A 13,403-nucleotide genomic window follows, 5' to 3' on the forward strand; every position below is an offset into this window, starting at 1 on the left:
TTTACACGGTCTGTTCAATAGAGACATGAACACATATAATTGTTTCTGTGTTATTAGTTTAAGCAGACTGTGTTTGTCTGTTGTTGTGACCTAGATGAAGTTCAGATCAAATTTTATGACCAATTTATTCAGGAATCCAGGTAATTCCAAAGGTTTCACATACTTTTTCTTGCCACTACATATTCTCTCAATATACTACTTGTCTGTGTGAAACAGTACAGTATACATAAGGTAACAGATTGCAAAAACACAATTTGATTTTAGAAATCGGTTGATTTAATGTTATGTGCTGACAAGACAGAGAGATGATAAGTATAAAAACGGGCACAGCTTAACATAGACAATTGGCCATGCTAATGTTTATCAGATACAGTAATAATCGTGTGAACAGAGTACTGCTCTGTACTCAGAACAAGTGAAAAGGCAGTTCATAACATTGAATAAATATGCATCCAAAGCAGATCAATGGGCCAATAAAAGTTAGTATAAAAATAGAGAATATAAGTATTAAATTATGAAAACATCTTCATATTAAAGCTAAACATTTGGATCACCCAAGCATTTTTCATTTCCAGTATATAAAACTATTTACAGTAAATCCATGGAAGACTGATACAGGAGTGAATACAGTTCAGTCCAGAACCATTTTATCCCAGCAATCACTCAATCACATGTATTAATAAAGCCCTTTTTACATAAGCAGTTTTCACAAAGTGCTATACAGAAATGCAGCCTAAAACCCCTAACAGCAATCAAGGCAGCACGGTGCCTAGGAAAAACTCCCTAGAACGGCAGGAACCTAGGAAGAAACCTAGAGAGGAACCAGGCTCAGAGGGGTGGCCAGTCCTCTTCTGGCTGTGCCGGGTGGAGATTATAAGAGTACATCGCCATTAAGGACAGATTGTTCTTCAATCTGGCCTAAAGCAGACTAAAGATTTCTAAAAAAGGAAATTATAAACAACTAACTAAAATTATACATGCACCAACACTACAAACTTTATGAAGATATATCAAATAGAGAATATACATACATATGCGTGGAATTTGACTTTACAACAATGATTTTGGTACCACCCACAGGTGGAAAAATAAATGACAACAAATTCAAAAAAACAAATGTGGTTGATAATTACTATTTCTTAATAGGTTACAGTATGTACAAAAAGCTTCTGGTTGGTCTGTTAATTATTATAAAATAGAGAGAGGTCTGTACTTGACAGATAACAATCACAGTGAATTGTCAAAAATAGTAAATCACATTAGATTGGATTCCAGAATACCATTTCATATACTGTACAGTGCTTGTGGTAATCTATTCTCATACTTGACACATTATATTGTAATGATATGCAGTTAGATGCAGCTTCTGAGAACTCAAGAGACACGGTACATATGTTACCACATGTAACTGCATATCATTACAGTCTATAGCAGGGCTGCCCAATCCTGGTCCTGAAGGGCCGAAACACTACTGTTTTTCATCCTCTCCTTATCAGGGACTAATTCAGACCTGTGACACCAAGTGAGTCCAATTAACTACCAGGTAGAAACAAAAACCAGATGTGTTTTAGGCCCACCAGGACCATGATTGGGCAGGCCTGGTCTATATCCTACAGTGCACATTCACAATTTTGATGCTTCATAGAGGTGACAGATGAAAAGGTAGTCTATAATATTTACAAAAATATTAGAAATCATCAAAAAAGCTTCCAGCTTATTGCTGAGGATTCCTGAGATGTTATGAGCACCCAATGAAGGAATACCCCTCTAATCAGGCACTGATTTAAACCTAGGATACCAGGTGGGTGTAATTCATTATCAGGTAGAAAAGAAAACCAGCAGGCTCCGGACCTCACGGGGTAAGAGTTGAATACCACTGGAATACAGTATCACACTAAACTAGTCAATATGCAACAGACTGTCTAGCAGGCCTACTCTAGACACTTCAGCAATATGAATAGAGTACTTTTAATCAGTGGTTTACGTTAAACCAAAACACACTGGCAGCCCTTAGGGAAATGCCTGTAGCAATATTTGCTAAATGCCTGTTTTAGTATATTCCTTGTTTACTTCCGTGGCAATTCTACCAAAGAAAGTTACATAGAGGAAATTCCCAAAACTGATTTTCACCAAAAATAGAAAAAGAAGTGTACAGCAATTAAAAAATTATATAATGAAAGAAGTTGTGCTCCCTGCTAACCCTTCAAATATTTTGTCAAACTATCTTAATTGCGCCTCACCCACCCCTTCAAAAGCCTGCATAGACCCATCGTGACTGGCTCGTAGGTAAAAGGGCAGTTTTACCTCCCCCTCTCCAACCAGTTGGTTTAGCTCTTCACAGCCCCCCATGGCTGCAGAGTGGCATAAGGCATGATGAACTGCGGGGGTGGCTGGGGCAGGACGTAGTAGCCGAACGCTGGGGGAGGCGGAGGCGCGTATATTGTGGTGAGGAACACAGGACCCTTCTTCTTGTACGTTGTGGGCCACACAGGGGCAGGGTGGTAGAAGTACTGCTGAGAGGTGGGCTGGAGCTGGAGAGAGAGCGAACAGAGGGAGAGAAAGATCTTAGATAGGATTCTGATTATAATTAATCTTCATATCAATAATCAGAGAGTACTTAGAGAGCACTTCTTCTGGATGTGTAGGATCTGGTGCTACGTGTGTCCAGAGTGCTACATTGCGGATGTCAGAGAGGGAGATTTGGTACCACATTAAGGTAATGTAGATTAACAGAAAAGTTCTTACCAGTGTTTTGGTGACCTTCTGTTGAGCATGCTCCACCCTGAACCTGTCCCGAACCCTGGGCATCATGGCAATCACACAAGATATGCTCTCCACCTTCTCTTTTTTTCCCTCTTTCTCTTTCTTCTTCTCCTCATCTTTTCTTTCCACCGTCTCTCCATCCTTCCCCTCCTCCTCTGTGTCGCTGGAGACAGCAGAGCCACAGTCAGACGAGGTGGCGGAATGGTAGTCGGACGTATCCAGGTCGACATCTTTGTCTCCTTTCACATCTTCCTCATCTTCCTCTTCTCCTTTGAAACGAGCTACTGTGAAGTACCTGCAGTTCTCCCCTGACCTGTGAGAGAGGAAAGAGAATACATTAGTTCCTGTAACAAAACCTATAAACCTTGTAGCCCTTTCCTGCAGTCAAATGACCTAGTGGCTTCATGGGTGGAATGTTATTAATATTTTTCATAATCAAAAAAGCCGCCGAAAATGGGGTGTTTTTTAAATATTTCAGTCTTTCTTCTGTGATGTATATAAAGTGTAATATTGGGATGCAAACTCTAAGTTGAATACATTTCAACTCTATATCTGATATGGAACAGGTGTCTTATTTTTTTAAAGCCCATAACCATATGTGTGAGGTGTATACTTTTGTTTCACAATAGATTTGTTTAAGATTACCAAGAAACACTCTGTGTGACCCTGATTTAGCCCACTGAAGTAAAAGGTTGAAGGGTCTAACAGTTTCACTTGTATCAACCCATCTCACTCGGGATCATTTCCTCATTGTAGTTGGTCTCACCCTCCTCCTACCATAACTTGATGAGTCATCACATAGTGGGCAGGTTCGTACAACACATGCATCATGATGATAAATATGGTACCTCCAGAGAGCTGACTGTATGACTGTACAATGAATGATGAATGAAAGCCTTCTTCCTCTGCCTTCTGAGACTGAGTATGTCACTGTCTCACTGTGTGTGTACGTCTGTGCACGTGTGAGTAACACAGTGTGACTCACCGTGCGCACACCTCCAATGGGTCGATCCACAGCGCAATCTCACATGGGAGGCCCAGCTCGCTGAGTTTGAGCTTGCTCTCCTCACACGCCTTCAGCACCTCCTCATCACACGGCACCCCCTGGCTTACCCTGATGCACCTAAGAGGGGTCAAAGGACAGAAAGCTGTTCACCTGTACCACAGTCAACTTATCATCATATATATGTCTTCTCAGAGACATCCACACGAAATAACCCAGTTACTTCCCTTCTTTAATATTTCACTTCCCTTGTTGTTTACCTGTATGCCTGTCCTTTGTTGGGGTTGTCGGGGTACCAGTGGTCTTTGAATTTGTTGAGCAGAAGTTGCCGCAGCTTTCCTGCAAAAGCGTCAGCTTTGGTACCATCCAAGCCACCCCGCTCCACGGCTAAGTGTCTCAGGAAATTCACCCCGGCGTTGACCTCTCTCTTCATCGTTTCTGTGAGGAAATAGGTGCAGAAATCATTAGTCTATCCTGTAAAGCTACTCAACTAATTTAGAAGATTTGAACCAACTGTATAGCATGGGGAAAATATTCCAAAACTACAGCGTGTGTGTTCAATTCACAAGCCACCACCACGATCAACAAAATTATTTTCTCAGTTCCTCAAACTCTAGAATAGCCCTATTTCAGTCTACCTTTCAGTCTAATGTAGGGCAGGAGGAAGTCAGCTTCTCGGATAAGACCACTTCCTAGAGTATTTAGCCACTGTGTGTTTTCTATTATCATTACCTTCAGACCACACTAGAGGTATATGTTCAACGTACGCAAGTCAGACTGGCCTTCTGTTGTTGAAACAAACTGGGAGCCAAAGGTCGTAGTTTGTATACAGGCAAACAAGATGCAAATAGACTCATAGGCCATGTTGGCATATGAATATGTCACATGCTTAAAACGTGTCAGATTCAGGTACAGACCAAAGGTACAGTATGTGCCTTCTGATCGATTCAGTCTGTTTCTTCTCAATAGTGCCAGACAGTGTCAGATTGACACAGGGGAGAAGGTACAGTACAACCCCTGCCTACAGTACAGGTCAAAGAAGTGTAATGTTTGCCAGCTTAGCAGAAACGATGAGCCAGTGTAGCTGATTAGCCATCATGAAACTACGTATGTGAGGAGTGCAAGTGTGTTGAATTCCTGCTCTGGTTTAGTCGAGGTGCGAGGGTTAATTGGTGTTGTTAGTGTAGACCTGACAGAGAGTCAGGGAGAATCTGAAAAAAGAACACTGGTTGCATCAGCTTGAGGAAGGCGTGACAATTATATTCCACCTTAAGCATCTTCCCAGAGGTGACAGACTTTGTCTGGTGACACAACTATGTACTAATGGCATTACGTAAACTGTTGAGCAATTATACAGAAACAATTTGTTTCTACAGGTCACAAGTGAAGAAGTTAATTTCCCTTAAGACCAACATAACAAATAGCTTAACCGTACAGTCCCACCGGGCACAGACGTCAGTTCAACATCTAGTTTTGATTCACATTTGGTTGAGTTGTCAACTAATGTGAATTCAATGTGAAATCTGAAGAGAAAAAAAATCACGTCATTGGATTTAGGTTAAAAGTTTGGTGAAAAAAAGACAAAATGCCCTTACGTTGATGACTTTATGCAAATCCAATTAGTTTCCCACGTTGATTCAGCGTCATCACATTGATTTTGGTGGTTGAAATGATTAAGAAACAATGTTGATTCAACCAGTATTGTCCCAGTGGGGTAGGTTCAGTGAGCTTATACAGTTTGTAACCACTTTGTAACTCAGTTGTAGAGATATGCCGGATGGTGAGGTAACAGTCATATTCATTACATTATTACTTCACAATATTGCTTTCAGATGCTTTTGATGATCACATGGTACTGTGTTTGTATCTTATTCAATAACAATGCATTTTTCATTAGAACTCTACCAGTACACGGTCACAGGTCCTTGAAGAACCCAGTGTGCCTCAGGATGTTATGTCGAAACTCTCTCCCTCTATCTCTCTTTCACATAAACACACACGCAGACAGACACAGATACACACTACAAACAGTACCCTCAGTCTGAAGACAACTCTCTAAACCCAGCTGATGATGGTTTTTCAGCTAGGATTTCCTGTTTCAGATTGCTGGCATAACTGAAAAGCATTTGCAGGTGGTGCCTCTAGTCTGCACTCTTAAACTGCCTCGTCCCACCATTGGTGGAAAGAAAGAATGTTAGATAGGCAACAGAATATTTATAGTGTGTGTGTGGGGGGGGGGGGTGACAGAATGGTATTCCTTTTTACCTTAGGGGTATACTGGAGAAGGGTAGACTATTTGTTTATACATGTGATCTCATCTAAAAATGTGACATGGACCAATTTCAATGAACTGAAAAAGATTGTTTTCATCACCATGTTGAAACCCAATAGGAATGTCAGTGAGAAGTTACTGATGTATGACCTTAATTTGAGCCAGTTTGCCACAGCAGGAAAATAATCCTGCATCAACAGGAAATGTGAATTATTATGTGGATTATAATTCATGTACGTTTCTGTAGGGGTTGATACATTTTTTGTAAGGGAAAATCAAGTCTTAAAATTAAAAGTGGAAACTATAAACTTCAGAAGCCTTTTTAAACCTCAAATACACTAAGTTTAACGTCCTGCTGTGCAGAACCGTTCTCCTGCAACAGGGTGACCAAATTAAGATCCTACAGCTTTGCAGAAATACAGTAACACAGACTGTTACAGACACAGACTACCGACTCATCACATTGTTCTGACTGACTCGTTCCCAGTCTGACCACTTCTCTAACTTCACAGCCACATAATGTCTTTCAGTCTAATAATATCAACCACAACTATCACCACATGTTTGTTCTTTTTCAGACTGCACAGCAACATATAGATAGATGTATGATCTTCATTTGACCTGTATTGTCACAGCAAGATAATTCTGCAGCGACTGGATTGGAACGTTTAGTCCATAATGTTGCTCGATCGGTGGTTAGGCTATTAGCTGACCAAAGGTAGGCTACATGAAAAGTGTAATATTGTTAATATAACTGTGTGTTAGTGTGCTCCTCTGTATTTCAGCAACAACAGAGTGAGTGAACAAATTAAGATTCTACAACTGTAGAGACATTTCTCAAAAGTGTAACTAACAGACACATATTTTGGCCACTGCTGTACATCACTGAGGATGTTGAGAGACAAATTGAGAGACATGAGCATCTCTGAACTTAGTAATGTGGTTCTTGTGCAGTATCTAGGCCAGAGCATGTAATGGCAAGGGTTATCAGGTCAACAGGTGGTGAGAAGTTTCATTCTGTGCGAAGCTCCACTCCACTCTGCAGTCTAGTGTGAAACCTCTTACAGCTCAGAGAGCTGACCTCATGTTAGATGATGGCCCAGTCATTTACTGGTTGCCTCATCTGTCATCATAAACTTTGCATATTAAAGTTCCATTATCGCTGTCATGACTAAATCATTCACTACCTTATTTAGACTGGATTGATGTGGACGTTGCTCATGATTAGATTAGAATATGTTAGGACCACTGAGACCAGAATAAACATCTTCCTGTTTATAAATGATATTTTTGAGTAAAAAAATGTAATGCCATGAACAGATCTGCATTCTGCTAAGACCCTCATCTATGTCCTAGATCGGTGGTTCCCAAACTTTTTATAGTCCCGTACCCCTTCAAACATTCAACCTCCAGCTTAGTACCCCCTCTAGCACCAGGTTCAGCGCACTCTCAAATGTTGTTTTTTGCCGTCATTGTAAGCTTGCCACACACACACTATACGATACCGTCATTAAACATAAGAATGACTACGTTTTTGTCACAACCCGGATCGTGGGAAGTGACAAAGAGCTCTTTATAGGACCAGGGCACAAATAATAATAATATGATAATAATCTACAATTTTGCTCTGTATTTAACCATCTTACATAAAAAAACGTATTTGTTCATCGAAAATGGTGAGTAACCCACCACAGGTTAATGAGGAGGGTGTGCTTGAAAGGATGCACATAACTCTGCAATGTTGGGTTGTATTGGAGAGAGTCTCAGTCTTAAATCATTTTACACACAGCTATGCCATTATTTAGTTTTCATGCTAGTGACGGACGAGAATCCACTTTCACGTAGGTACAAGTTATAAAATAATATCCCGAGTATAAATCCAGTAATGTACACACTAATGGTGGCACTTTAACTGGGGAGGGCGGGCTCATAGTAATTGCTGGAATAGAATTGCTGGAATGTTTGATACCATTCCATTCACTGCATTTGTTATTTTGATCCGTCCTCCCCTCACCAGCCTGCTCTGGTACACACACTTAAGGTTAAAATAATACGTTTCGACGTGTGTGACGTTATTGGCATCCTCTCTTGCTTGAGGGAAAATTAGAGGACATCAACCACCTGAGCCACGGCCTGTTCACCCTGCTGTCATCCAGAAGGCGAGGTCAGTACAGGTGCATCAAAGCTGGGACCGAGAGACTGAAAAACAGCTTCAATCTCAAGGCCATCAGACTGTTAAATAGCCATCACTAGCCGGCTACCACCCGGTTATGCAACCCTTTACCCTAGAGGCTGCTGCCCTATGTACATAAACATGGAACAAACTGGTCACTTTAATAATGGAACACTAGTCACTTTAATAATGTTAACATACTGTTTTACTCATTTCATATGTATATACTGTATTCTAGTCAATGCCACTCTGACATTGCTCATCCTAATATTTATATATTTTTTTATTCCATTGTTTTACTTTTAGACTTGTGTGCATTGTTGTGAACTGTTAGATACTACAGCACTGTTGGAGCTAGGAACACAAGCTTTTCGTTACACCCACAATAACATCTGCTAAATATGTGTATGTGACCAATATAATTTTATTTGAAGGTGAAAGCCCCCCCCCGTACAATTGTTCGATGTCATGACATACCTGGACCTCCTATTGAGATGTTCCTTTTGGTAAGTAAATCAGGTGATAAAGAGGTGAAAATGAGCCTGGGTGTGTCTTTAAGTCAAGTCAGATCTGAGGGTAAATTGCATTTACAAGCAGATCAACCATTCCAGAAGCAGAGTCTTTGAGTGACAGTACACAGTGGCTCACTGCCTCTAACAGACAAAGCAGTAACACTGAAGTGTTGGTATTGCAGCAACCCCTGTATTGATCATTGTGTAAAGACCAAGACATGACCTCTCTACAGCCCAATAACAACATACATGTCAGTCCATGTTGTGCAAGGGTGAGAACGTTGACATGGTGTCCCAATAATCTGAACCAGTCCACCTAGCCTAACACAGTTCCATAACCTATATAATAAGATGAGTGAACACTGGCAGTGAGAAGCTTCAGTGTTATACATGCTGTCTGTATTTCTTTGAGACCAGTTAATTCATATATGTTGTGTAATATGGCTGCTTGGAATATTATGGTTAGAGCACATTAATGTTATAGCAGCATATACAATACATTAGATTGTTGGCCCATGCCATGTGGTGACACTTGTTGATAGCAAGTTCATGTAAATTGCAAGAAAACAGCTGAAACTTCAGATCTAAAAGAGTGGATTTGAGTGTCCTATAGCCCGGCCACGTGCTTCCTGAGCCCATGGAAAGAGTCCATACTGCAGAGATTGGATACATTGTAACACTTGAGCTCAAGTGATTGCTATAATGTAACTTGTGAAGAACATTAAATGGTTAGCATTTAGAGATCACACATCCTATAGGCTACACGTCAAACAGATTTCAGATTGGGTTTTCCGTTCAGCCCGTGGTTTTTGTAATTTTCCGCGTTGTGGTGTGGACTTTTTTTTTTTTACCTCGTTCGAAAACATTGAACAGGGGAGTGGGTTCTCAACGCGGAAATCCCCCCCAGGTAATTGGAAATGTACTTGAATAGATTCTGTGTTTATCCTAAAGATTAAGTTTACATTGTTTAAAATATACAAACTTAAATAATATTCCGATTTGGGAATAAAAAACGACAATTAAACTAGGCTACAATTAAATTATTACATGCTACAAGGATTGTCGTGGTGAGTAGGCTGTTGTAATTGTTGTAATTTCTAGTCATTAAGCAAGATATTCCCTAAATAATAAATACATTTACAACGTTTGTAATAACCAAACAATAACCAAGTTATTTAAATCACATGTGAAAAGATCCTACATTTGTTTACAAAATAATTTTTCAATCACAACAAAAGGTTTACTTACAAATATGGTAAACTTCTCAATATTTCTCCCTTACCTGTATAATAACAGCAGTATTTTAAATATCCAGTACAATGACAATTTTCTCTATTTCCTCTCTATATTGCTGTGATCAGACTACTTGTATAGTTATCGGCACATGTTGCTTCCTTGTTCTCTTTAGTACAGTCAAAGCGATCCACGTTCCACGTCCCGCCCCTCTGGCCTTCTCCTCCAATGGGTTTTGATAAAGAGACGAGGAGAGAGGACGCGAGGTATCTGCAATTGAGATTTTCCATGTGTTGCGTAGGGGTGGTGCAAGCGAGAAGTAACACCGTCAATATGACTAACTTCCTTGTTCAGCGCTATGAGCAATATGCTGACTCCCTTTTACTACACCTTGAGACTCCCACTACAGACCAAATATGGTAAGCCTGGGTGAACTGAGGGTCTTCTATTATCATAGGCTATCATTCAAAAACATGTAAGGATGAAATGTAATTCTCACCATGTTATAACCTTATTATAGTCCTAAACGATTATTATTTATATTGATGAATAGTAGGCCTAACAACATTTGGCTTGTAAGACTATTACAACAACAGCCCCTCAATGTAAAATGTCAGTCTACTCAACTTGAAATCCGTCTGTGATAAGCTTCCATGTTCATTTCAAAGTTATTTTGACCCTATGTAAGTGTGCTTGTAGTGACTTCATAGGCCGGCATGTTGGTACCATCAGTAGTCTCTGACAACCAGATGACCCTATGATCACTCGGCTACACAGCTGATGCCTCCCGGACTCTTCACTAACACGACTAGAAGCCACTACTTCTCCGGATTCCTGCTGTAAGCTCTGGACCTTTGCATCGGATCATTGCAACTAGCTAGCTGCTACCGAGTGGCTGTAGTGGCTTGCGCCCTTGTCCCAAAGCTAGCACCAGTTAGCCTTGAGCCAGGCCCATCTCCTGGCTAGCAAACTAAATTACTCCAGCTACATTACCTCTTTTGCCAATTGGCCTGGACCCTTTGTCGACACGGAGCCCCGCAGATCCATCACGCCTGGTCTGCCGACGTAATTCCATCCGATGTGCCCTCAACCGGCCTTTGTCGGACGTCGATGAAGACGCTTCTGCTAGCCCCGGCCTGCTCACTTTATGAACACTGTGTCTCCCGGTTGCTGGCGTAGTAACAACTTTCCTGTTTCATCTATTGCTGTTCACTGGACCCTATGATCACCTGGCTACATAGCTGATGCCTGCTGGACTGTTCAAGAATCACGGTACTCCATTTTGTTTGTTTTGTTTATCTGTCGGCCCCAGCCTCGAACTCAGGCCCTGTGTGTAGTTAACTGACCCTCTCTGCCCATTCATCGCCATTTTACCTGTTGTTGTTGTCTAAGACAGCTGATGCTGTCTTACCCGTTGTCTTAGGTAGCTCCCAATCAACACCTGTGATTGCTTTATGCCTCGCTTTATGTCTCTCTCTAATGTCAGTATGCTTTGTATTCTGTTGTTTAGGGTAGTTATCATTGTTTCATTTTACTGCGGAGCCCCTAGCCCCACTCAACATGCCTCAGATACCTCTTTGTCCCACCTCCCACACATGGGGTGACCAGAGATCCAACCTCTCTTATCGTCACTCAATGCCTAGGTTTCTCTCCACTGTACCCACACCCTACCATACCCCTGTCTGTACATTATGCCCTGAATCAATTCTGCCATGCCCAGAAATCTTCTCCTTCTATTCTCTGTCCCCAACGCACTAGACGACCAGTTTTGATAGCCTTTAGCCGTAGCCTTATCCTACTTCTCCTCTGTTCCTTGGGTGATGTGGAGGCTAACCCAGGCCCTGTGTGTCCGCCACACTCCGCCAACCCGGATGTCCTTGCCATGTCTGAATCCTGGCTTAGGAAGGCCACCAAAAATTCTGAGATTTCCATCCCCAACGACAACATTTTCCGTCATGATAGAACTGCCAAAGGGGGAGGAGTTGCAATCTACTGCAGAGATATCCTGCAAAGTTCTGTCATACTTTCCAGGTCTATGCTCAAACAGTTCGAGCTTCTAATTTAAAAAAAAATGTATCTCTCCAGAAATAAGTATTTCACTGTTGCCGCCTGTTATACACCACCCTCAGCTCCCAGCTGTGCCCTGGACACCATACCGTTGAAGTTGGAAGTTTACATAGACCTTAGACAAATACATTTTAACTCCATTTTTCACATTTCCTGACATTTAATCCTAGTAAACATTCCCTGTCTTAGGTCAGTTAGGATCACCACTTTATTTTAAGATTGTGAAATGTCAGAATAATAGTAGAGAGAATTATTTATTTCAGCTTTTATTTCTTTCATCACATTCCCAGTGGGTGAGAAGTTTACATACACTCAATTAGTATTTGGTAGCATTGCCTTTAAATTGGTAAACTTGGGTCAAACGTTTTGGGTAGCTTCCCACAATAAGTTGGGTGAATTTTGTCCCATTCCTCCTGACAGAGCTGGTGTAACTGAGTCAGGTTTTTAGGCCTCCTTGCTCGCACAAGCTTTTTCAGTTCTGCCCACCAATTTCCTATTGGATTGAGGTCAGGGCTTTGTGATGGCCACTCCATTACCTTGACTTTGTTGTCCTTAAGCCATTTTGCCACAACTTTGAAAGTATGCTTGGGGTCATTGTCCATTTGGAAGACCCATTTGCAACCAAGCTTTAACTTCCTGACTGATGTCTTGAAATGTTGCTTCAATATATCCACATCATTTTCCTGCCTCATGATGCCATCTATTTTGTGAAGTGCACCAGTCCCTCCTGCAACAAAGCAGGATCATGTTGGTTGGGATGGTGTTCTTCATCTTGCAAGCGTCCCCCTTTTTCCTCCGAACAGAACGATGGTCATTATGGCCAAACAGTTTCATCAGACCAGAGGACATTTCTCCAAGAAGTACGATCTTTGTCCCCATCTGCAGTTGAAAACCGTAGTCTGGTTTTTTTTATGGCGGTTTTGGAGCAGTAGCTTCTTCATTGCTGAGCGGCCTTTCAGGTTATGTCGATATAGGACTCGTTTTACTGTGGATATAGATACTTTTGTATCTGTTTCCTCCAGCATCTTCACAGGGTCCATTGCTGTTGTTCTGAGATTGATTTTCACTTTTCGCACCAAAGTACATTCATCTCTAGGAGACAGAACGTGTCTCTTTCCTGAGCGGTATGACGGCTGCGTGGTCCCATGGTGTTTATACTTGCGTACTATTGTTTGTACAGATGAACGCGGTACCTTCAGGCATTTGGAAATTGCTTCCAAGGATGAACCAGACTTGTGGAGGTCTACAATTCTTTTTCTGAGGTCTTGGCTGATTTCTTTTGATTTTCCCTTGATGTCAAGCAAAGAGGCACTGAGTTTGAAGGTAGGTCTTGAAATACATCCATAGGTACACATCCAATTGACTCAGGCTAATTGACAT

At 41.3% G+C, this 13,403-nt stretch overlaps 1 protein-coding gene across 1 annotated transcript; it reads right to left on the minus strand.

Moving 5' to 3' along the window:
- Positions 1-253: 253 nt before the first annotated feature.
- Positions 254-10,296, minus strand: LOC106605606 (maternal B9.15 protein-like). The gene is made up of 5 exons (XM_014201440.2): positions 10,006-10,296; positions 4,027-4,204; positions 3,749-3,886; positions 2,746-3,076; positions 254-2,531 (listed from the first exon to the last, which is right to left on the minus strand). The coding sequence occupies exons 2-5, from the start codon at positions 4,197-4,199 to the stop codon at positions 2,328-2,330; spliced, it is 846 nt and encodes a 281-aa protein (XP_014056915.1). The 5' UTR covers positions 4,200-4,204; positions 10,006-10,296; the 3' UTR covers positions 254-2,327.
- Between the last annotated feature and the right edge of the window lie 3,107 nt (positions 10,297-13,403).

The sequence above is a fragment of the Salmo salar genome, chromosome ssa05 (genome assembly GCF_905237065.1).
Source record: "Salmo salar chromosome ssa05, Ssal_v3.1, whole genome shotgun sequence".
In the NCBI taxonomy this organism is placed as follows: domain Eukaryota; kingdom Metazoa; phylum Chordata; class Actinopteri; order Salmoniformes; family Salmonidae; genus Salmo; species Salmo salar.